The sequence below is a fragment of the Salvelinus fontinalis genome, chromosome 15, assembly GCF_029448725.1.
Source record: "Salvelinus fontinalis isolate EN_2023a chromosome 15, ASM2944872v1, whole genome shotgun sequence".
Lineage (NCBI taxonomy): Eukaryota > Metazoa > Chordata > Actinopteri > Salmoniformes > Salmonidae > Salvelinus > Salvelinus fontinalis.
The window spans coordinates 18,523,090-18,546,627 of record NC_074679.1 but is presented as its reverse complement, the minus strand read 5'-3'; the positions used below and the strand labels follow the sequence as shown (position 1 = coordinate 18,546,627).

The 23,538-nt window shown below is 46.2% G+C and overlaps 1 protein-coding gene across 1 annotated transcript in view; it reads left to right on the top strand.

The window, feature by feature from the left end:
- ush2a (Usher syndrome 2A (autosomal recessive, mild)) overlaps nt 1-23,538 on the top strand; it is a 504,211-nt gene that overhangs the window by 98,404 nt on the left and 382,269 nt on the right. Inside the window, exons 11-16 of the mRNA XM_055862864.1 lie at nt 5,266-5,461; nt 6,672-6,802; nt 9,462-9,657; nt 15,465-15,754; nt 15,836-16,244; nt 18,008-18,203. Of these exons, the coding sequence (XP_055718839.1) occupies nt 5,266-5,461; nt 6,672-6,802; nt 9,462-9,657; nt 15,465-15,754; nt 15,836-16,244; nt 18,008-18,203 (1,418 nt within the window). The remainder of the gene's footprint in view (nt 1-5,265; nt 5,462-6,671; nt 6,803-9,461; nt 9,658-15,464; nt 15,755-15,835; nt 16,245-18,007; nt 18,204-23,538) is intronic.

The following is a 23,538-nucleotide window of genomic DNA, read 5'->3' as shown; positions in this document are numbered from 1 at the left end:
CACAGAAACAGACTGTCACCCAGGCTAGATAACGTAATCTCAGTGATACCTGTGTGTGAGTGTGTCTGTGTGTGATTAATTATCTCATCTCTCTCAGTGGTTATTCGTCTCATGCTAAACACACAGTATGTTCCCTGAGTGTACTGTACTGTCTCCATGTTGTTTGGTGTGCAGGTACTGTACTGTTCTGTATGGGTTGACAGGCACTGTACTGTTCTGTATGGGCTGACAGGCACTGTACTGTTCTGTATGGGTTGACAGGCACTGTACTGTTCTGTATGGGCTGACAGGCACTGTACTGTTCTGTATGGGCTGACAGGTACTGTACTGTTCTGTATGGGCTGACAGGCACTGTACTGTTCTGTATGGGCTGACAGGCACTGTACTGTTCTGTATGGGCTGACAGGCACTGTACTGTTCTGTATGGGCTGACAGGCACTGTACTGTTCTGTATGGGCTGACAGGTACTGTACTGTTCTGTATGGGCTGACAGGCACTGTACTGTTCTGTATGGGCTGACAGGTACTGTACTGTTCTGTATGGGCTGACAGGCACTGTACTGTTCTGTATGGGCTGACAGGCACTGTACTGTTCTGTATGGGCTGACAGGTACTGTACTGTTCTGTATGGGCTGACAGGTACTGTACTGTTCTGTATGGGCTGACAGGCACTGTACTGTTCTGTATGGGCTGACAGGTACTGTACTGTTCTGTATGGGCTGACAGGTACTGTACTGTTCTGTATGGGCTGACAGGCACTGTACTGTTCTGTATGGGCTGACAGGCACTGTACTGTTCTGTATGGGCTGACAGGTACTGTACTGTTCTGTATGGGCTGACAGGCACTGTACTGTTCTGTATGGGCTGACAGGCACTGTACTGTTCTGTATGGGCTGACAGGCACTGTACTGTTCTGTATGGGCTGACAGGTACTGTACTGTTCTGTGTGGGCTGACAGGTACTGTACTGTTCTGTGTGGGCTGACAGGTACTGTACTGTTCTGTATGGGCTGACAGGTACTGTACTGTTCTGTATGGGCTGACAGGCACTGTACTGTTCTGTATGGGCTGACAGGCACTGTACTGTTCTGTATGGGCTGACAGGTACTGTACTGTTCTGTATGGGCTGACAGGCACTGTACTGTTCTGTATGGGCTGACAGGCACTGTACTGTTCTGTATGGGCTGACAGGTACTGTACTGTTCTGTATGGGCTGACAGGCACTGTACTGTTCTGTATGGGCTGACAGGCACTGTACTGTTCTGTATGGGCTGACAGGCACTGCACTGTTCTGTATGGGCTGACAGGCACTGTACTGTTCTGTATGGGCTGACAGGCACTGCACTGTTCTGTATGGGCTGACAGGCACTGTACTGTTCTGTATGGGCTGACAGGCACTGTACTGTTCTGTATGGGCTGACAGGCACTGTACTGTTCTGTATGGGCTGACAGGCACTGTACTGTTCTGTATGGGCTGACAGGCACTGTACTGTTCTGTATGGGTTGACAGGCACTGTACTGTTCTGTGTGGGCTGACAGGTACTGTACTGTTCTGTGTGGGTTGACAGGCACTGTACTGTTCTGTGTGGGCTGACAGGTACTGTACTGTTCTGTGTGGGCTGACAGGTACTGTACTGTTCTGTGTGGGCTGACAGGTACTGTACTGTTCTGTATGGGCTGACAGGTACTGTACTGTTCTGTATGGGCTGACAGGCACTGTACTGTTCTGTATGGGCTGACAGGCACTGTACTGTTCTGTATCGGCTGACAGGTACTGTACTGTTCTGTATGGGCTGACAGGCACTGTACTGTTCTGTATGGGTTGACAGGTACTGTACTGTTCTGTATGGGCTGACAGGTACTGTACTGTTCTGTATGGGCTGACAGGTACTGTACTGTTCTGTATGGGCTGACAGGTACTGTACTGTTCTGTATGGGCTGACAGGTACTGTACTGTTCTGTATGGGCTGACAGGCACTGTACTGTTCTGTATGGGCTGACAGGTACTGTACTGTTCTGTATGGGTTGACAGGTACTGTACTGTTCTGTATGGGTTGACAGGCACTGTACTGTTCTGTATGGGTTGACAGGTACTGTACTGTTCTGTATGGGTTGACAGGTACTGTACTGTTCTGTATGGATTGACAGGTACTGTACTGTTCTGTATGGGTTGACAGGTACTGTACTGTTCTGTATGGGCTGACAGGCACTGTACTGTTCTGTATGGGCTGACAGGTACTGTACTGTTCTGTATGGGCTGACAGGTACTGTATTGTTCTGTGTGGGCTGACAGGCATTTATTATAGTGGCTTCCTATCTCTGTCTAGCCCGGATGTTACCTGGCAAGGAGATATTGTGGAGAGACTTGGTGTGTGTTCCTCTTCTTTTCTCCTGTCACCTCTCTCTAACTCTCTCTCTCTCTCTCTCTCTCTCTCTCTCTCTCTCTCTCTCTCTCTCTCTCTCTCTCTCTCTCTCTCTCTCTCTCTCTTTCTCTCTATATATATATATATATATTTCTCACTCTCACTCTCTCTCTAACTCACTCACTCTCTCTCTCTCTCTCTCTATTTCTTACTCTCTCTCTCTAACTCTCTCTCTCTCTCTTTTTCTCTCTTTCTCTCTATTTCTCTCTCTCTCTCACTCACTCTCTCTCTCTCTCTCTCTCTCTCTCTCTCTCTCTCTCTCTCTCTCTCTCTCTCTCTCTCTGTCTCTCTCTTTCTCGCACAATTCAATTCATGGGGCGTTATTGGCATGGGAAACATATGTTAACATTGCCAAAGCAAGTGAAATAGATCAACAAAAGTGAAATAAACAGTAACAAATGAACAGCAAACATAACACTCACAGAAGTTCCAAAGGAGTAGAAACATTTCAAATGTCATATTATATATATATATACAGTGTTGTAACGATGTGCAACAGGAACCAATCTTGCTGCTGTGATGGCACACTGTGGTTATTCACCCAATAGATATTGGAGTTTATCAAAATTGGATTTGTTTTATAATTCTTTGTGGGTCTGTGTAATCTGAGGGAAATATGTGTCTCTAAAATGGTCATACATTTGGCAGGAGGTTAGGAAGTGCATCTCAGTTTCCACCTCATTTTGTGGGCAGTGTGCACATAGACTGTTTTCTCTTGAGAGCCAGGTCTGCCTATGGCCTCTCAATAGCAAGGCTATGCTCACTGAGTCTGTACATAGTCAAAGCTTTCCTTAAGTTTGGGTCAGTCACAGTGGTCAGGTATTCTGTCACTGTGTACTCTCTGTTTAGGGCCAGATCAAATTTTAGTTTGCTCAGTTGTTTTGTAAATTCTTTCCAATGTGTCAAGTAATTATCTTTTTGTTTTCTCATGATTTGGTTGGGTCTAATTGTGTTGCTGTCCTGGGGCTCTGTGGGGTCTGTTTGTGTTTGTGAACAGAGCCCCAGGGCCAGCTTACTTAGGGGGCTTTTCTCCAGGTTCATCTCTTTGTAGGTGATGGCTTTGTTATGGAAAGTTTGGGAATCGCTTCCTTTTAGGTTGTAGAATTTAGAAAAAAAATCCTGGATTTTGATTATTAGTGGGTATCGGCCTAATTCTGCTCTGCATGCATTATTTTGTGTTTTACATTGTACACAGAAGATATTTTTGCAGAATTTTGCATGCAGTTTGGTGTTTGTCCCATTTTGTGAATTCTTGGTTGGTGAGCGGACCCCAGACCTCACAACCATTAAGGGCAATGGGTTCTATAACTGATTCAAGTATTTTTAGCCAGATCCTAATTGGTATGTCAAATTTGATGTTATCTTTTGATGGCGTAGAAGGCCCTTCTCGCCTTCTTGCCATGTCTCTCAGATCGTTCACAGCTTTGTGGAAGTTACCTGTGGTGCTGATGTTTAGGCCAAGGTATGTATAGATTTTTGTGTGCTTTAGGGCAACGGTGTCTAGATAGAATTTGTATTTGTGGTCCTGGCGACTGGACCTTTTTAGGAACACCGTTATTTTTGTCTTACTGAGAATTACTGTCAGGGCCCAGGTCTGACAGAATCTGTGCAGAAGATCTAGGTGCTGCTGTAGGCACTCCTTGGCTGGGGACAGAAGCACCAGATCATCAGCAAACAGTAGACATTTCACTTCAGATTCTAGTAGGGTGAGGCCGGATGCTGCAGACTGTTCTAGTCCCCTCACCAATTCGTTGATATATATATATGTTGTAAAGGGTGGGGCTCTCTCTCTCTCTCTCTCTGCTGTTACCCCATCTCCTACAGTCTCTTTCTCTCTCTCTCTCCCCCCCCCCCCCTGTCTCGCTCTTGCTATCTCTCCCTCTCTCTCTCTCTCTCCCTCACTCACTCTCTGTCTCTCTCTCTTTCTCTCTCTCTCTCTCTCTCTCTCTGGGTTAGTGATTCCCTGTGGACTTGAGGCCCTCCACTCAGCAGGACTTTCAGCCCCAATCTGCCTCAATGTGTCTTCTTCCCCCTCCATCTCTCTCTTCTTCCCCCTTTCTATCTCCCGCTCCCCCTTTTCTTTCTCTTCCTGTCCTGCCTCTCCCTCTCTATAAGCTATCCCTCCTCCTACCCACTCCTTCTCCACGTCCCTCATCCCTCCCTCCCTCTCTCTCTCCTTCCTCCATCTCTCAGTGTGTCAGACAGCGGCGTAGCAGCACAGGTTTGTCTGTGTGTGAGTGTGTCACCAGGGAGCCCCATGTTTTTTAATACATTTTTAATCATTCCATTTGATGCTCCTCTTGTCCACCATAATTTGTACTGACTGCTGAACAGAATCAAAGACCATCGGAGCTTCAGCGCCAACACGAAAATACATTTTCATTCCTTGTCTTTTTTTCTCTACGCCTCACACCTCGACATGCTTGTTTTGACATAAAAGTGGCCTATTTTAACGATGCTGTTGTTGAAAGTCACTTTTAATTTCCCTACCTGATTTCCCTATGGTGTGTCTGTACATTTCAATGTGAATACAGGAGAGTGAGGGGTGGAGTTTTATATATTCATGACACAATGGCAACACAATGAATGACATCCGATTGTGAATGTGTACTGTTTCTCTCTTTAATAAAAGGTGCAGAAGGGGAATATGTTGTTTGTGCTCTATTCTACCTGTGTTGCTCTCTGTTGTCAATGCTCTTGCCTAACAGAGGTCCTCTGAGATGTCCGTTTTGTTTTAATAGAATAGGAAAAAAATGCTTTATATTTACAGTTACCGTAAAACATACATTTGATAAATTATTTCGTTCTGTTTGTCTGTTAATTATTTATGTGTGTGTGTTACAGTGCCAGCGCTGTGCCCCGCTCTACAATGACAAACCCTTCAGGTCAGGTGACCAGGTCCAAGCCTACAGCTGTCGACCATGTGACTGCCATGGCCACGCCCTTTCCTGTCACTATGACATCACAGCTGACGCCCACCCCACTGAACACTACAGAGGAGGGGGAGGGGTGTGTGACGACTGTATGCACAATACTACAGGTATGTAACTATACTGAACAAAAATATAAACACAACATACAACAATTTCAAAGATTTTACTGAGTTACAGTTCATATAAGGAAATCATTCAATTGAAATAAATTAATTAGCCCCTAATCTATGGATTTCACATGACTGGGAATACAGATATGCATCTGTTGGTCACAGATACCTTAAATAAACACTAGTGGCGTGGATCATAAAACCAGTCAGTATCTGATGTGACCACCTTTTGCCTCATGCAGCGTGACACATCTTGATCAGCAGGTTGATTGTGGCCTGTGGAATGTTGTCTCACTCCTCAACAATGGCTGTGCGAAGTTGCTGGATATTGGCGGGAACTGTAACACGCTGTCATACACGTCGATCCAGAGCATCCCAAACATGCTCAATGTGTGACATGTCTGGTGAGCATGCAGGCCATGGAAGAACTGGGATATTTTCAGCTTCCAGGAATTGTGTACAGATCCTTGCTACACGGGGCCGTTTATTACCATGCTGAAACATGAGGTGATGCCTGCTGAATGAATGGCACGAAATGGGCCTCAGGATCTCATCATGGTATCGCTGTGCATTCAAATTGTCATCAATAAAATGCAGTTGTGTTTGTTGTCCATAACTTATGCCTGCCCATACCATAACCCCACCATGGGGCACTCTGTTCACAACGTTGACATCAGCAAATCGCTCGCCCACACGACGCCATATACACTCGGTCTGCAGTTGTGAGGCCGGTTGGACGTACTGCCAAATTCTCTAAAATGATGTTGCAATCGACTTATGGTAGAGAAATGAATATTAAATTACCCTCCACCCCTGCCTCTACCACCTCACACACCTACGCCCACCCTATCACTCACCTCTACCCCTTGCCCTCCACCCCCTCCTTTATCTCTCACCCTTTCCCCCTCTCTCCCCTCTCCCCCTCTCTCGCTGTCCTCCCCACCCTTTCTCTCTCTCTCCCTCCCTCCCTCTATCTCGCATTCTCTCCCCCTCCCCCTGCCCCTCCCCCCTCTCTCTCTCTCCCTCCTCTGTGCCCCCTCCCTCCCTCTATCTCTCATTCTCTCCCCCGCCCTCCCCCCTCTCTCTCACTCCCTCCTCTGTCCCCCCTCCCTCCCTCTCTATCCCTCCCTCCTCTGTCCCCCCTCCCTCCCTCTATCTCTCATTCTCTCCCCCTCCCCCCGTCCCTCCCCCATCTCTCTCCTTCCAGGTCGTAGCTGTGAGTCCTGTGTTAGTCAGTTCTACAGGGAGGGGGTTGCTGACCCCAGGTCAGAGGTTGTGTGTCGACCATGTGACTGTCACACACCTGGCTCCATCAACGGTAGTCTGGATTGTCACCCGGTAAGGACCTATTCTTTTTCCTTTTCTACCTCCTTCCTCCTTCACTCTACCTGAGCCCTCCTGTAGGCATAATCAACATCAGTCTGGTGTGTCACCAGATTCTTCCTCCTTCACTCTACCTGAGCCCTCCTGTAGGCATAATCAACATCAGTCTGGAGTGTCACCAGATTCTTCCTCCTTCACTCTACCTGAGCCCTCCTGTAGGCATAATCAACATCAGTCTGGTGTGTCACCAGATTCTTCCTCCTTCACTCTACCTGAGCCCTCCTGTAGGCATAATCAACATCAGTCTGGTGTTTCACCAGATTCTTCCTCCTTCACTCTACCTGAGCCCTCCTGTAGGCATAATCAACATCAGTCTGGAGTGTCACCAGATTCTTCCTCCTTCACTCTACCTGAGCCCTCCTGTAGGCATAATCAACATCAGTCTGGTGTGTCACCAGATTCTTCCTCCTTCACTCTACCTGAGCCCTCCTGTAGGCATAATCAACATCAGTCTGGTGTGTCACCAGATTCTTCCTCCTTCACTCTACCTGAGCCCTCCTGTAGGCATAATCAACATCAGTCTGGTGTTTCACCAGATTCTTCCTCCTTCACTCTACCTGAGCCCTCCTGTAGGCATAATCAACATCAGTCTGGTGTGTCACCAGATTCTTCCTCCTTCACTCTACATGAGCCCTCCTGTAGGCATAATCAACATCAGTCTGGTGTTTCACCAGATTCTTCCTCCTTCACTCTACCTGAGCCCTCCTGTAGGCATAATCAACATCAGTCTGGTGTGTCACCAGATTCTTCCTCCTTCACTCTACCTGAGCCCTCCTGTAGGCATAATCAACATCAGTCTGGTGTGTCACCAGATTCTTCCTCCTTCACTCTACCTGAGCCCTCCTGTAGGCATAATCAACATCAGTCTGGTGTTTCACCAGATTCTTCCTCCTTCACTCTACCTGAGCCCTCCTGTAGGCATAATCAACATCAGTCTGGTGTGTCACCAGATTCTTCCTCCTTCACTCTACCTGAGCCCTCCTGTAGGCATAATCAACATCAGTCTGGTGTGTCACCAGATTCTTCCTCCTTCACTCTACCTGAGCCCTCCTGTAGGCATAATCAACATCAGTCTGGTGTGTCACCAGATTCTTCCTCCTTCACTCTACCTGAGCCCTCCTGTAGGCATAATCAACATCAGTCTGGAGTGTCACCAGATAGGCTTCCCCTTCTTTCATCTCGTCTTCTTCATCCTTCTCCTCTTCCTCCTCCTCCCTCTTCTTTCTTTTCATCCCTCCTTTTTTCTCTTCCTCCTCTCTCCCCTTCTAGTATTCCCATACTTTAGTTTACCATAGACCAGGGCTATTCAATTCCAGGCCTACCTGGTAGTTAATTGCACACACCTGGTGCCCCAGGTCTGAATTAGTCCCTGATTGGAAGGAGAGGAGGAAAACCAGAAGTGTTTTGGCCCTCCAGGACCGGAATTGAACAGCCCTGTCATAGAGCCTCCACGGATGTGTTGGTTCTCCCAGAGCCATGTGTTGGTTCTCCCAGAGCCATCTATCAGGTTAAATAGCTGTGTGATGTGGGAGACTGAGAGTGAGTATGTAAAAGTGTCATTACTGCTCCCAGCCCTCTAGAGAGAAACCCCATATTCCCTCCCTTTCTTTAGCTGAATATCACGGTGGCCATTCTGGAGAGACAGGTGATGTCGACAGAGACAGTGGATGACAAATTCAAAATCAATCTGAGGGTCAGTCCCAAGGAGAATAGTAGCTGTTGTAAACTCTCCCAGTGAAGGATAACTCCCTCTATAGCTCCATAGATTCATGGCTTTCCCTCTAATATTTCCTTTCTCTTTCACTGCTTTGGTGGAGTCAGGGGCTCCTGGGAGTTTCCACCATATTTCTGATACTAGTCATTTTACCTTCAAATCAGTGTAGGGAAGTGAACAAGTGCACACTTTGGGAGGATGGAGAGATAAGTTGGGACATAGTCGTTGTCTACGGTCCAATGCTGAGCTCGATTGGTTTGGTTTGTATGTCATGTTCTTTTGGTGAAATACGCAGCCAACTAACCAAACACCTAACCAAACACACAAACAAACAAACAATGCAAGCACTTCTCAGCAAACACACACACACACACACACACACACACACACACACACACACACACACACACACACACACACACACACACACACACACACAAACACACACACACACACACACACACACACACACACACACACACACACACACACACACACACACACACACACACACACACACACACACACACACACACACATGCACTGCCCCTCAGTCTCTCAGGTGCTATCACCTCTTTAACCTACCCTCCTCATCCTTCTTTCCTCCTCCCTCATTCAAAATAATTGAGAGGCCTCGGTGAGTTCGAGCTGCCCATCCGTGACACGCTCCCACAATGCACTGCTGCACAGGTAGACTAATTGGTAACATGTCTCTCCATCTCTTCCTCTCCTCGCTCCTCTCCTCCCTTCTCTCCGCCCCTACTCATCTCCCCTCCCCTCTCTCTCTCTCCGCACTCCTCTCATTCCCTCTCTTTTTCTCTCTTCCCCATCTCCCTTCCTCCATCCCTCCCTCCCCCTACCACACCCTCTCCCTCCATCCCCCTCTCCTATTCTCTCTAGGTGGGGGGCCAGTGTAAGTGTAAGAGGCGTGTGTCTGGCAGGCGGTGTGATGTGTGTCAGGTTGGATTCTACTCTCTGCAGCCGTTGGGCCCCGAGGGCTGTCTGCCGTGCGGCTGCAGCGCTGCAGGCACCCGGGGAGACGACAGCACCTGTCACCAGCAGTCAGGACAGTGCCAGTGCAAGACACACGTAATCGGTAGGTAGCAAGTTAGCACTTCTGGGTGATGGCTCTGGTCATAGGAGCACATGGGAGGCCTCTCTCTCTCTCTGCCTCACTGTTATTTCTACACACATCACTCTCTCTTTCTCTCTCTCTCTCCTCTCTTTTTTCTCTCTCCTCTGTTTCTCTCTTCTCTCTTACTCTCTCTTCTCTCTCACTCTCTTTTCTCTCTTTCTCTCTCTCTCTCTCTCTCTACTCCTCTTTTTTCTCTCTCCTTTCTCTTTCTCTCTCTTCTCTGTTTCTCTCTCTTCTCTCTCACTCTCTTCTCTCTCACTCTCTTTTCTCTCTTTCTCACTCTCTCTTCTCTCTCTCTCTCTCTCCCTCTCTGTCTCTCTCTTGCTTCATCATCTTCTCTATATTTCTGCTCTCACTACCTGTTATGAGAATTTTGTTATCAATGTTCATAAAATTCAATTAATCTACTCAGTCTGCAACCCAGAGTTTGTAAGATTCTGGTTTAAATGAAACAGACAAATTTCTCAGCTTACAATAGTCAAAATGTTTATTCACGAGGACGTCCTAGTCCGTTGTACAAAAACATCCATTTTATACTGGCACACATACATACACACAAACAGTAGGTGAGTTGTATCCTTCTCCAGTGTTCTCACCACTGTGTATCACTACCCAGCCGACAGTTCCATTCCCCCGAGATTAGAGGAACCTTGAGAAGGACTCCCTGTCCTATCATAGGTTCCTCAGAGGCCTAGCCAGGTCGGTCCAAACACAGTTTAACTGTTCTCATTTTTTTTCTTAGGCACACACAAACAAGTTCAAATCCTAAGCTACGCCTTGCTCAGACAGTCTGTGTTTTTCCATTATACAGATACATTGTTTAACCTAATTCCGACTAAACCTACACACATCATCAGATTATAATTTTATGATTCTAATCAATTTCATACAGTTAAGGTTTCATAGTGGATTTATTGTATCAATATCTTTCAACACATACATTATTTTATCACTACCTTCCTCTCCTTATCTTTTTTTCCCCCATCTATCTCTCTTTCCCAAAGGATAATGAGAGAGTACAGTTGATTAAAGAGTGAAACAACATTTGTTAGTTTTTTTCATTCTAGAAGATATTTAGTTATATGTACTCATTTGCAAGAAACATTAAACATAAACATGAATTGTTTGAATTTATAATATGGTAAAGTGACTAACACATAGACTAACCTATATGTAAGTGCTATGATTAGGTTGCTGTCAGCACATTCTTGGCCAATCTGTCTGTTTCTTTCTTTTCCCAAAACACACACCACACACACACAGCCCTTCTTTTCATGACATCACCACTAGCGGCAGCCAAGATGGCCGTTTCTTCCTCGCTCCTTTGTGATAAATCTGCTCCGTTTCTCTCCTGAGTGTCTTTCAAGAATCTCCTATCAAATGCAAAACGAATCCTACTCAACACACCATGTTTATTGCTAAGCCAGGATATCAGCGTCCACCTCATTTTAATTCTCTAATTCAATGACAAGTGGATTAGAACAAACTGTCCCGGTCCCCACCTCCTTTTCACTCTTCTTACAATACCCCACTCTTTATCATTTATTTAGCTCCCATAGGTATTTTTCTGAAATTAGATCTGATTACGGCAATTTATTACCAGCTGGGTGTTTGAGGGGAGCAGCGGCTTCATAAGTGCATTGTGTACATAATAGTATTTGAAATGGTGATATACTGTTAGCTGAGGAGCAAGATGGGGGGGGGTCATGCCCCAATACATGCAAACTGTAGAAATACACGCATGTGCGGGCTCACGCATACACACACCAAAACAGACACACTCACACCCACTCCCACTTACCTATGATTTAATGGTAAACTACAGAGCTGACCCAGATAGTAGATGTCATTACTCTTATTTAATAGATAGAAGAATGTAAAACCACTTTATTAATACACACACTCTGTCACTGTCCTGGTTACTGCTGGTTAGCTGGATGTTAATGGCTGCAGTACAGCAGGCCTGTAGAAGCAGTGGTGTATGTCTCTGTCCTGGTTACTGTTGGTTAGCTGGATGTTAATGGCTGTAGTACAGCAGGCCTGTAGAAGCAGTGGTGTACGTCTCTGTCCTGGTTACTGTTGGTTAGCTGGATGTTAATGGCTGTAGTACAGCAGGCCTGTAGAAGCAGTGGTGTACGTCTCTGTCCTGGTTACTGTTGGTTAGCTGGATGTTAATGGCTGTAGTACAGCAGGCCTGTAGAAGCAGTGGTGTACGTCTCTGTCCTGGTTACTGTTGGTTAGCTGGATGTTAATGGCTGTAGTACAGCAGGCCTGTAGAAGCAGTGGTGTACGTCTCTGTCCTGGTTACTGTTGGTTAGCTGGATGTTAGTGGCTGTAGTACAGCAGGCCTGTAGAAGCAGTGGTGCACTGAAATGAACAGAATCCAAACTGAGTTGCATGTAACAAATAGAACACTACAAAACTATTAGAGGAATCATGTTGTGACTGCCTGATCGTTCTCCAGTTCATTTGGCTTCACGATGTTACTCTAAACCAAAGCTGCAGAAGATCAACCCTACAACCACAGGTAGTGATCATTATGAATGTAAACCAAAGCTAAAGAAACCACAACACAAGTATACAATAGAGCCAGAAAAATACACTATGTCAGAGTTAACATGTCATTTGCAGGTAAAGATAAGCCGTGTCAATACTAGGCTTCGTTATTAATAGGAACTATACAACCATCATCAAATCAAATCAAATGTATTTATATAGCCCTTTTACAACAGCTGATATCTCAAAGTGTTGTACAGAAACCCAGCCTAAAACCCCAAACAGCAAGCAATACAGGTGTAGAAGCACGGTGGCTTGGAAAAACTCCCTAGAAAGGCCAAAACCTAGGAAGAAACCTAGAGAGGAACCAGGCTCTGGGGGGAGGGCAGTCCTCTTCTGGCTGTGCCCGGTGGAGATTATAACAGAACATGGCCAAGATGTTCAAATGTTCATAAATGACCAGCATGGTCAAATAATAATTATCACAGTGGTTGTCGAGGGTGCAACAGGTCAGCACCTCAGGAGTAAATGTCAGTTGGCTTTTCATAGCCGATCATTCAGAGTATCTCTACCGCTCCTGCTGTCTCTAGAGAGTTGAAAACAGCAGGTCTGAGACAGGTAACACGTCCGGTGAACAGGTCAGGGTTCCATAGCTGCCGGCAGAACAGTTTAAACTGGAGCAGCAGCATAGCCAGGTGGACTGGGGACAGCAAGGATTCATCATGCACGGTAGTCCTGAGGCATGGTCCTAGGGCCCAGGTCCTCCGAGAGAGAGAAAGACAGAGAGAAAGAGAGAATTAGAGAGAGCATACTTAAATTCACACAGGATGCCGGATAAGACAGGAGAACACACACACACACACACACACACACACACACACACACACACACACACACACACACACACACACACACACACACACACACACACACACACACACACACATACACACACACACACACACACACACACACACACACACAGTCACTCACTCACACAGGACGCCGGATAAGACAGGAGAAATACTCCAGATATAACAGACACACACACACACACACACACACACACACACACACACACACACACACACACACACACACACACACACACACACACACACACACACACACACACACACACACACACACACACACACACACACACACAGTCATTCACTCACACACACACACACACACACACACACACACACACACACACACACACACACACACACACACACACACACACACACACACACACACACACACACACACACACACACACACACACACACACACACACACACACACACACACACAGTCACTCACTCACACACACCAACCCAGCACCACTACTTAAATTCACACAGGACGCCGGATAAGACAGGAGAAATACTCCAGATATAACAGACTGACCCTAGCCCCCCGACACATAAACTACTGCAGCATAAATACTGGAGGCTGAGACAGGAGAGGTCAGGAGACACTGTGGCCCCATCCGATGATACCCCTGGACAGGGCCAAACAGGCAGTATACAACATACAACCATCATACAACCATTCATCCAGTAGCTACAGAGTCAGTACAGAGAAAGTCCTGTGTTCCAGACAGGGTGTATGTCACAGTATTGTTAGTACTGTGTCCATCACCATGACACACACACACACACACTACACACTACACACACACACACACTACACACTACACACACACACACACACTACACACTACACACACACTCACATTACACACTACACACACACTCACATTACACACTACACACACACACTACACACACGCACTCACACTACACATTACACACTACACACACACACACACACACACACTACACACACTACACACGCACACTACACACACACACTACACACACACACACTACACACACACTACACACATTACACACTACACACACACACTACACACACACACTACACACACACACTACACACACACTACACATTACACACTACACACACTACACACGCACACTACACACACACACACACACACACACACACACACACACACACACACACACACACACACACACACACACACACACACACACAGTCACTCACACACACACACACACACACACACACACACACACACACACACACACACACACACACACACACACACACACACACACACACACACACACACACACACACACACACACACACACACACAGTCACTCACTCACTCACTCACTCACACACACCAACCCAGCACCACCACATTGTTCAACTCTGCCGTATCCTTCACCGTGCTGCTATAACCACTGGTTTGAAATATGGGACGGCAAAAATAAAAATACATCAATATCTATAACTTCATTAAACAGGTTGTGGGCAGTTGGGTGGGAGCGGAGCTGAAATGCCAAGTGGCTGGGGCACTGGTACTCCTGCGTCTAAACGGCTCTGCCCCGGGGCTGCCTGGCTAACATTAGGGATAGATTGCCTGTCAGGGAATAGCTATGGTATGTTCTAATAACCAGCGTTGCCTGTGCATATTTTCTATATTTTAATACAGCCCCAATATGACGCTAGTTGGAATCCATGTAGACTACACTCCACTGAGAGGGGGTAATACCTCTCTCTCTGCCTCACTGTTATTTCTACACACATCTCTCTCTCTCTCTCTCTCTCTCTCTCTCTCTCTCTCTCGTAGTTGTTAATTTATTTATTTTCTCTCTCAGTGAAATTAAATGTTCTGCCTGAGGAGGGTGATCCATCATACAAAGACGACCTGGCCTAATGATGCCGTTTTTCTGACTTTACACACACACACGCGCAAACACACACTCTTGTAATGCTTCACACAATTACTTATTTGTTGATTTAGCACTATATTGCATTTAAAAAAGATCTAGGTTAAGACATAAACTAGTTCTGTTAGTCAGAGTGATGATGATGGAGATAGATGAGTCTAGCTGTAAGAAGGGGTGGTTATGGCCAAGCACCAGTCAGTCGTACAGACATTTCACCAGGCTGTATTTTAAGGAGGGAAAGGTCCAGTTTTTATGGCTGTTAATATAGACATCCTCTACATTAAATGATTCAAGGAGAAGGCTGAGTTAGTCACAGAGTCACTTCGTTGTTGTATTGCAGATTGCATCTTTCAGAGCTTTGAGTTTGGAATGTGTTAACATTGCATCTCTCTGTCTATCCTGTACCCTTTCTTTCTTTCTCTCTCTCTCTCTCTCTCCTCGCTTTCTCTCCTTTCTATCTCTCTCGCTCTCTCTCAGGTCTTACCTGTGACAGGTGTGACTATGGCTACAAGCTGTTAAATTCCTCTCACCTTGATGGCTGTGTGGGCTGTGACTGTAACCCGGTGGGGTCCCTCAGCCCCTTCTGTGAGCCAGAGGGGGGGCAGTGTGAGTGCAGGGAGGGGGTGGGGGGCCAGCGCTGTGACTCCTGTGCCAGGGGCCTCTATGGCCTCCATCAGGCGGGCTCCTGCATCCCGTGTCTCTGCTCGCCTGACGGGACCGTACCTGGGACTGTGTGTGACCCAGAGACTGGACAGTGTGTGTGTAAGGTGAGTGTGTGAGAATATGTTTACTGACATCTATTACTGATAATTATCTTATCTACTAGTCATTTTTTATATATCACTTAGGAAAACACTGAGGGACCTCGCTGCGACTCGTGTCGTCGTGGTTACCACAGCCTGGAGAGGAGGAACTCCTTGGGGTGTCTGGCGTGTGCGTGTGACGTCCGTGGCACCCTGGAGGGGGGTGTGTGTGACCCCGTCAATGCCCAGTGTCCCTGTAGGGAGGGAGTGGAGGGTGCCCAGTGTACACGCTGCTCCCTACACTACTACAACACGACCTCTGACCTCTACGATGACCTCACACCTGACCCCTACTACAACATGACCTTTGACCCCCAGTGGTCATCCCAGGGGTGTGTTCCGTGTGTGTGTGACCCCACAGGAACAGTGGAGGGGACGATGTGTGACGCGGACACCGGGCAGTGTGTGTGTGTGTCTACGCGCCACGGAAGGGACTGCGGTAGATGTAGGCCAGGTGAGTGTGTGTGTGTTTGTGTTTGTTCATAAATCTACCCAACTGGTTTGTAATGGTAGAAGTGCTTAACAACAGAATGTTTGTGTTTGTCTCTGTTACTCACACCTTTAACTCTGTAGGAGAACAACTGTATATCACAGTAATACTTTATACTTACTGTTGAATAAGTATCGACGCACACAGCTCTCAGCTCATTACACTGAAGCATCTCAGCTCTGGCATTGACGACAAGCTGCCATGCTGTTTACCACAATGCTCAACACACTCCTCTTTCACTCCCTTTGTCCCTGTCTCTCTCTCTTTCAAATCACACACTCTGTCTGTTCTTTTCTCTCTGTCTGATGGATGGATGGTCCCTGTAGTGTGTCTTTCTGTTTCTTGGCTCCTAGCGGTGTTATCGTGTGCCTGCGTATGTGTGCATATGTCTGTGTATGTGTGTGTGTGTGTGCGTGTGTATGCGTGTATGTGTGTGTATGTGTGCGTATGCATGTGTATGTGTGTGTTCCTATTTGTGTGTGTGTGTGCTTTGTCCTGGGGAATGATGATGAGTGCTTGGCATTCACTGTGGGCATTAGCGCATTAGCGTTTAGCTTAGCTACAGGCCATCTCTCATGTGCCCGGTGCCAACTCACCCATCGGCGATTGGGGCTCCGCTGCCCGGTGCAGTCAACTGCACCTTAGAGAGCATAGATCATGGCAACCTCTTTCACTTCTTCACCTCTGTCTGTCTGTGTGTGTTTGTTTGTTTGTGTGTGTGTGTACATGCTCGCTCATAAGTGTGTGTGGGGTCATTAGTAGCAGCTGCTGAACTGTGTTAGTAACGTAGCTGAACCATCATGTTTACTGTAATACTCACCACAGCGCATTCAGGGGCCAAACACACACACACACACACACACACACTCAGACCTTGTCATGCCTCTTAGGCCCTGTGGTAGGTGTATGGCAGGGTTCCCAACTGTCGGCCCACGGGCTGAATTTGGCCCGCACGGTTTTTTATTTGCCCCCGAAGTGTTTTGAATACGATCACATATATCTCTCTATTATGCGTGGGAATTCTTTGGAACAGATGTCCAAAATGAAAGTCACTTGGATCTGGGACATAAAAGACTGTTAAAACACCAGCAAATCAAGTGATTTTAATTTTAGACATATATATTCCCACACATTATAGAGAGATATGTGATCTTATTCAAATGTAAGCAAGGTTTGAAATGGTTCAGTTTGAATAGAATATGATATCTGTTTGGGCTTCTTGCTGTCAATAGGCAGTCTACAAATGATTTGTAATTATGTTCTGGCCCCGTGACCATCTGCTCCAGAAACATATGGGCTTGTGGCTGAATCTAGTTGCTGATCCCTGGAGTAGGTGGTCAGATGTAGGTCTATACAGTCAATACCAGACAAGATGAATGGCATGACATGTCCTTATCCAAAAGGCATTACAGATTAAACCAAGGGTTCAATTCTGGTAGCATCCCAAAATATCCAGGAATTCCACGTTTCTGGTTGGAATAGTCATGGAGACAATATTCAGGGAATCAGAATTTTGGAAATGTTTCTGGATTTTGCAACCCTAATAGAATTAAATTGGATATCATTCCAATATGCTCCTTCTTTTAGGCCTCTCCTCAATGATGTGTTTGTCACAGGTTTGGTTATGGCAAAATTGTTCTTGTTTCATGCTGTGTATAATGTATTGTGTATGTATGGCCATAGATAGGTATTGTCTCTAATTTCGTACCCATTTGATTTGATTCCAGGTTACTTCCTCTCTGTGTCAGAGTTGGGGTCTGAGGTGAGCGTGTGTGTGGAGTGTGACTGTCACCCGGTGGGCTCGTCGGGACAGGTGTGTGGCGGCCAGACGGGGCAGTGTGTGTGTGTTGACCCCTCTGTGGGAGGACGCAGGTGTGACCAGTGTCAGGAGCTCCACTATGGCTTCAACCCTGGCCTTGGCAGGTAAGACACATCACCTCCCATACATTAACCCCACGCACACCAACCCAGGTTTCATCCCCGTACACACCAACCCCAGGTTTCAGCTCCATACACACCAACCCCATTTTTTAGCCCCAAACACACCAACCCCTGTTTTCTGCCCCATACACACCAACCCCAGGTTTCAGCCCCATACACACCAACCCAGGTTTCATCCCCGTACACACCAACCCCTGGTTTCAGCCCCGTACACATCAACTCCAGGTTTCAGCCCCATACACATCAACTCCAGGTTTCAGCCCGATACACACCAACCCTGGTTTCAGCCCCATACACATCAACTCCAGGTTTCAGCCCGATACACACCAACCCCAGGTTTCAGCCCCATACACATCAACTCCAGGGTTCAGCCCGATACACACCAACCCTGGTTTCAGCCCCATACACACCAACCTCTGGTTTCAGCCCCATACACACCAACCTCTGGTTTCAGCCCCATAAACATAAACCCTAGGTTTCAGCCCCATACACACCAACCCTGGTTTCAGCCCCATACATACCAACCCCAGGTTTCAGCCCCAAACATACCAACCCAGGTTTCAGCCCCATACACACCAACCCCAGGTTTCAGCCCCATACATACCAACCCTGGTTTCAGCCCCATACACACCAACCCAGGTTTCAGCCCCATACACACCAACCCCTGGTTTCAGCCCCATACATACCAACCCTGGTTTCAGCCCCATACACACCAACCCCAGGTTTCAGCCCCATACACACCAACCCCAGGATTCAGCCCCATACACACCAACCTGTGGTTTCAGCCCCATACACACCAACCTCTGGTTTCAGCCCCATACACACCAACCTCTGGTTTCAGCCCCATACACACCAACCTCTGGTTTCAGCCCCATACACACCAACCCCAGGATTCAGCCCCATACACACCAATCCCAGGTTTCAGCCCCATACACAACAACCCCTGGTTTCAGCCCCATTGGATTTTTCCCCCACTCCATTCATTTTTTGTTTCAAAAGGTAATTTAACAAACACCCCATTTACTTTTGTGACTTTGTACCATTTGGTTTTGAAGTAGGCTGTCTGAAGAAGCTTAAGAAGCTTTAACATTTCAACAACATTGAAGTAGGTTATTAAAACTTTTTGTCAATAGGGGGGCGCTGTTTTCACTTTGGAAAAAATTGTGCCCAAATGAAACGGCCTCGTACGCTTTTCTAGATCATACAATATGCATATTATTATTACTATTGGATAGAAAACACTCAGAAGTTTCTAAAACTGTTTGAATTATGTCTGTGAGTAAAAGAGAACTCATTTTGCAGCAAACTTCCATGCAGGAAGTGAAAAATCTGAAAACGAGTCTCTGTTTCAGGGCCTGCCTATTCAATTGCCTTATATTTATCGATATGCATGCACTTCATACGCCTTCCACTAGATGTCAACAGGCAGTGAGAGGTGGAATGGGGTGTCTATCAATCAATCAATCAATTTTATTTTATATAGCCCTTCGTACATCAGATAATATCTCGAAGTGCTGTACAGAAACCCAGCCTAAAAACCCAAACAGCTAGAATGCAGGTGTAGAAGCACGGTGGCTAGGAAAAACTCCCTAGAAAGGCCAAAACCTAGGAAGAAACCTAGAGAGGAACCAGGCTATGAGGGGTGGCCAGTCCTCTTCTGGCTGTGCTGGGTGGAGATTATAACAGAACTATGCCAAGATGTTCAAAATGTTCATAAGTGACAAGCATGGTCAAATAATAATCATGAATAATTTTCAGTTGGCTTTTCATAGCTGATCATTAAGAGTTGAAAAACAACAGGTCTGGGACAGGTGGCGGTTCCATAACCGCAGGCAGAACAGCTGAAACTGGAATAGCAGCAAGGCCAGGCGGACTGGGGACAGCAAGGAGTCACCACGGGCGGCAGTCCCGACGCATGGTCCTAGGGCCCAGGTCCTCCGAGAGAAAGAAAGAGAGAAGGCGAAAATTAGAGAGAGCCAAGATTTTCAAAATGTTCATAAATGACAAGCATGGTCAAATAATAATCAGGAATAAATCTCAGTTGGCTTTTCATAGCCGATCATTAAGAGTTGAAAACAGCAGGTCTGGGACAGGTAGGGGTTCCATAACCGCAGGCAGAAGAGTTGAAACTGGAATAGCAGCAAGGCCAGGCGGACTGGGGGCAGCAAGGAGTCACCACGGCCGGTAGTCCCGACGTATGGTCCTAGGGCTCAGGTCCTCCGAGAGAAAGAGAGAAGGAGAAAATTAGAGAGAGCCAAGATTTTCAAAATGTTCATAAATGACAAGCATGGTCAAATAATAATCAGGAATAAATCTCAGTTGGCTTTTCATAGCCGATCATTAAGAGTTGAAAACAGCAGGTCTGGGACAGGTAGGGGTTTCGTAACCGCAGGCAGAAACAGTTGAAACTGGAATAGCAGCAAGGCCGGGCGGACTGGGGACAGCAAGGTGTCAGCATGCCCGGTAGTACTAACGTATGGTCCTAGGGCTCAGGTTCTCAGAGAGAAATAGAGAACGAGAGAATTAGAGAGAGCATACTTAAATTCACACAGGACACTGGATAAGACAGGAGAAGTACTCCAGGTATAACCAACTGACCCTAGCCCCCCGACACATAAACTACTGCAGCATAAATACTGGAGGCTGAGACAGGAGCGGTCAGGAGACACTGTGGCCCCATCCGAAGAAACCCCCGGACAGGGCCAAACAGGAAGGATATAACCCCACCCACTCTGCCAAAGCACAGCCCCCACACCACTAGAGGGATATCCTCAACCACCAACTTACAATCCTGAGACAAGGCCGAGTATAGCCCACAAAGGTCTCCACCACAGCACAACCAAGGGGGGGCGCCAACCCAGACAGGAAGTTCACGTCAGTAACTCAACCCACTCAAGTGACGCACCCCTCCTAGGGACGGCATGAAAGAGCACCAGCAAGCCAGTGACTCAGCCCCAGTAACAGGGTTAGAGGCAGAGAATCCCAGTGGAGAGAGGGGAACCGGCCCTGGAGAGACAGCAAGGGCGGTTCGTTGCTCCAGAGCCTTTCCGTTCACCCTCACACTCCTGGGCCGACTACACTCAATCATATGACCCACTGAAGAGATAAGTCTTCAGTAAAGACTTAAAGGTTGAGACCGAGTCTGCGTCTCTCACATGGGTAGGCAGACTGTTCCATAAAAATGGAGATCTATAGGAGAAAGCCCTGCCTCCAGCTGTTTGCTTAGAAATTTTAGGGACAATTAGGAGGCCTGCGTCTTGTGACCGTAGCGTACGTGTAGGTATGTACGGCAGGACCAACTCGGAAAGATAGGTAGGAGCAAGCCCATGTAACGCTTTATAGGTTAACAGTAAAACCTTGAAATCAGCCCTTGCCTTAACAGGAAGCCAGTGTAGGGAAGCTAGCACTGGAGTAATATGATCAAATTTCTTGGTTCTAGTCAGGATTCTAGCAGCCGTATTTAGCACTAACTGAAGTTTATTTAGTGCTTTATCCGGGTAGCCGGAAAGTAGAGCATTGCAGTAGTCTAACCTAGAAGTAACAAATGCATGGATTAATTTTTCTGCATCATTTTTGGACAGAAAATTTCTGATTTTTGCAATGTTACGTAGATGGAAAAAAGCTGTCCTTGAAACAGTGTTGATATGTTCGTCAAAAGAGAGATCAGGGTCAAGAGTAACGCCGAGGTCCTTCACAGTTTTATTTGAGACGACTTTACAACCATCAAGATGAATTGTCAGATTTAACAGAAGATCTCTTTGTTTCTTGGGACCTAGAACAAGCATCTCTGTTTTGTCCGAGTTTAAAAGTAGAAAGTTTTCAGCCATCCACTTCCTTATGTCTGAAACACAGGCTTCTAGCGAGGGCAATTTTGGGGCTTCACCATGTTTCATTGAAATGTACAGCTGTGTGTCATCCGCATAGCAGTGAAAGTTAACATTATGTTTTCGAATAACATCCCCAAGAGGTAAAATATATAGTGAAAACAATAGTGGTCCTAAAACGGAACCTTGAGGAACACCGAAATGTACAGTTGATTTGTCAGAGGACAGACCATTCACAGAGACAAACTGATATCTTTCCGACAGGTAAGATCTAAACCAGGCCAGAACTTGTCCGTGTAGACCAATTTGGGTTTCCAGTCTCTCCAAAAGAATGTGGTGATCGATGGTGTCAAAGGCAGCACTAAGGTCTAGTAGCACGAGGACAGATGCAGAGCCTCGGTCTGACGCCATTAAAAGGTCATTTACCACCTTCACAAGTGCAGTCTCAGTGCTGTGATGGGGTCTAAAACCAGACTGAAGCATTTCGTATACATTGTTTGTCTTCAGAAAGGCAGTGAGTTGCTGCGCAACAGCTTTTTCTAAAATTTTTGAGAGGAATGGAAGATTCGATATAGGCCGATAGTTTTTTATATTTTCCGGGTCAAGGTTTGGCTTTTTCAAGAGAGGCTTTATCACTGCCACTTTTAGTGAGTTTGGTCTAGCTTGTTCTGAGGCCGAACAAGAGCTTTTGGAGTGGCAGGTCTAGAATTTTCTTTGTCTACCAAGGCGCTCCGCGGAGCTCGACATTGGCTTCTGAAAAGCGTTACGTATACACAGCGAATATCTCCGGCTCTGATTTTATTTGATACATGTGATAATAACATTCTATATTGTGTTTTCGCTGTAAAATAAATATTAGCTGGATTCACAAGATGTTTATCTTTCATTTGCTGTACACCATGTATTTTTCATAAATGTTTTATGATGAGTATTTAGGTATTTTCACGTTGCTCTCTGTAATTATTCTGGCTGCTTTGGTGATATTTTTGATGGTAGCTGCAATGTAAAACTATGATTTATACCTCAAATATGCACATTTTCGAACAAAACATAAATGTATTGTATAACATGTTATAAGACTGTCATCTGATGAAGTTCTTTCTTGGTTAGTGACTAATTTTATCTCTATTTTGTCGGTTTTGTGAAAGCTACCTATGCGGTAGAGACATGGTGAAAATATGCGGTTTTGTGTTTGGCTTTTGTGGTTAGCTAATAGAAATACATATTGTGTTTTCACTGTAAAACATTTTAAAAATCGGAAATGATGGCTGGATTCACAAGATGTTTATCTTTCATTTGCTGTATTGGACTTGTGATTTCATGAAAATTATATTATATGATATCCCTGTCCCGTTAGGCTAGGCTATGCTAGTCAGCTTTTTTGATGAGGAGGATCCCGGATCCAGGATGGGTATCACTGAAAGGGACCAGCCTGATGATTTGCAGCTGCTGTGTTAAAAAACGACTTGCTTTTTCTATAATCTATTGACGAT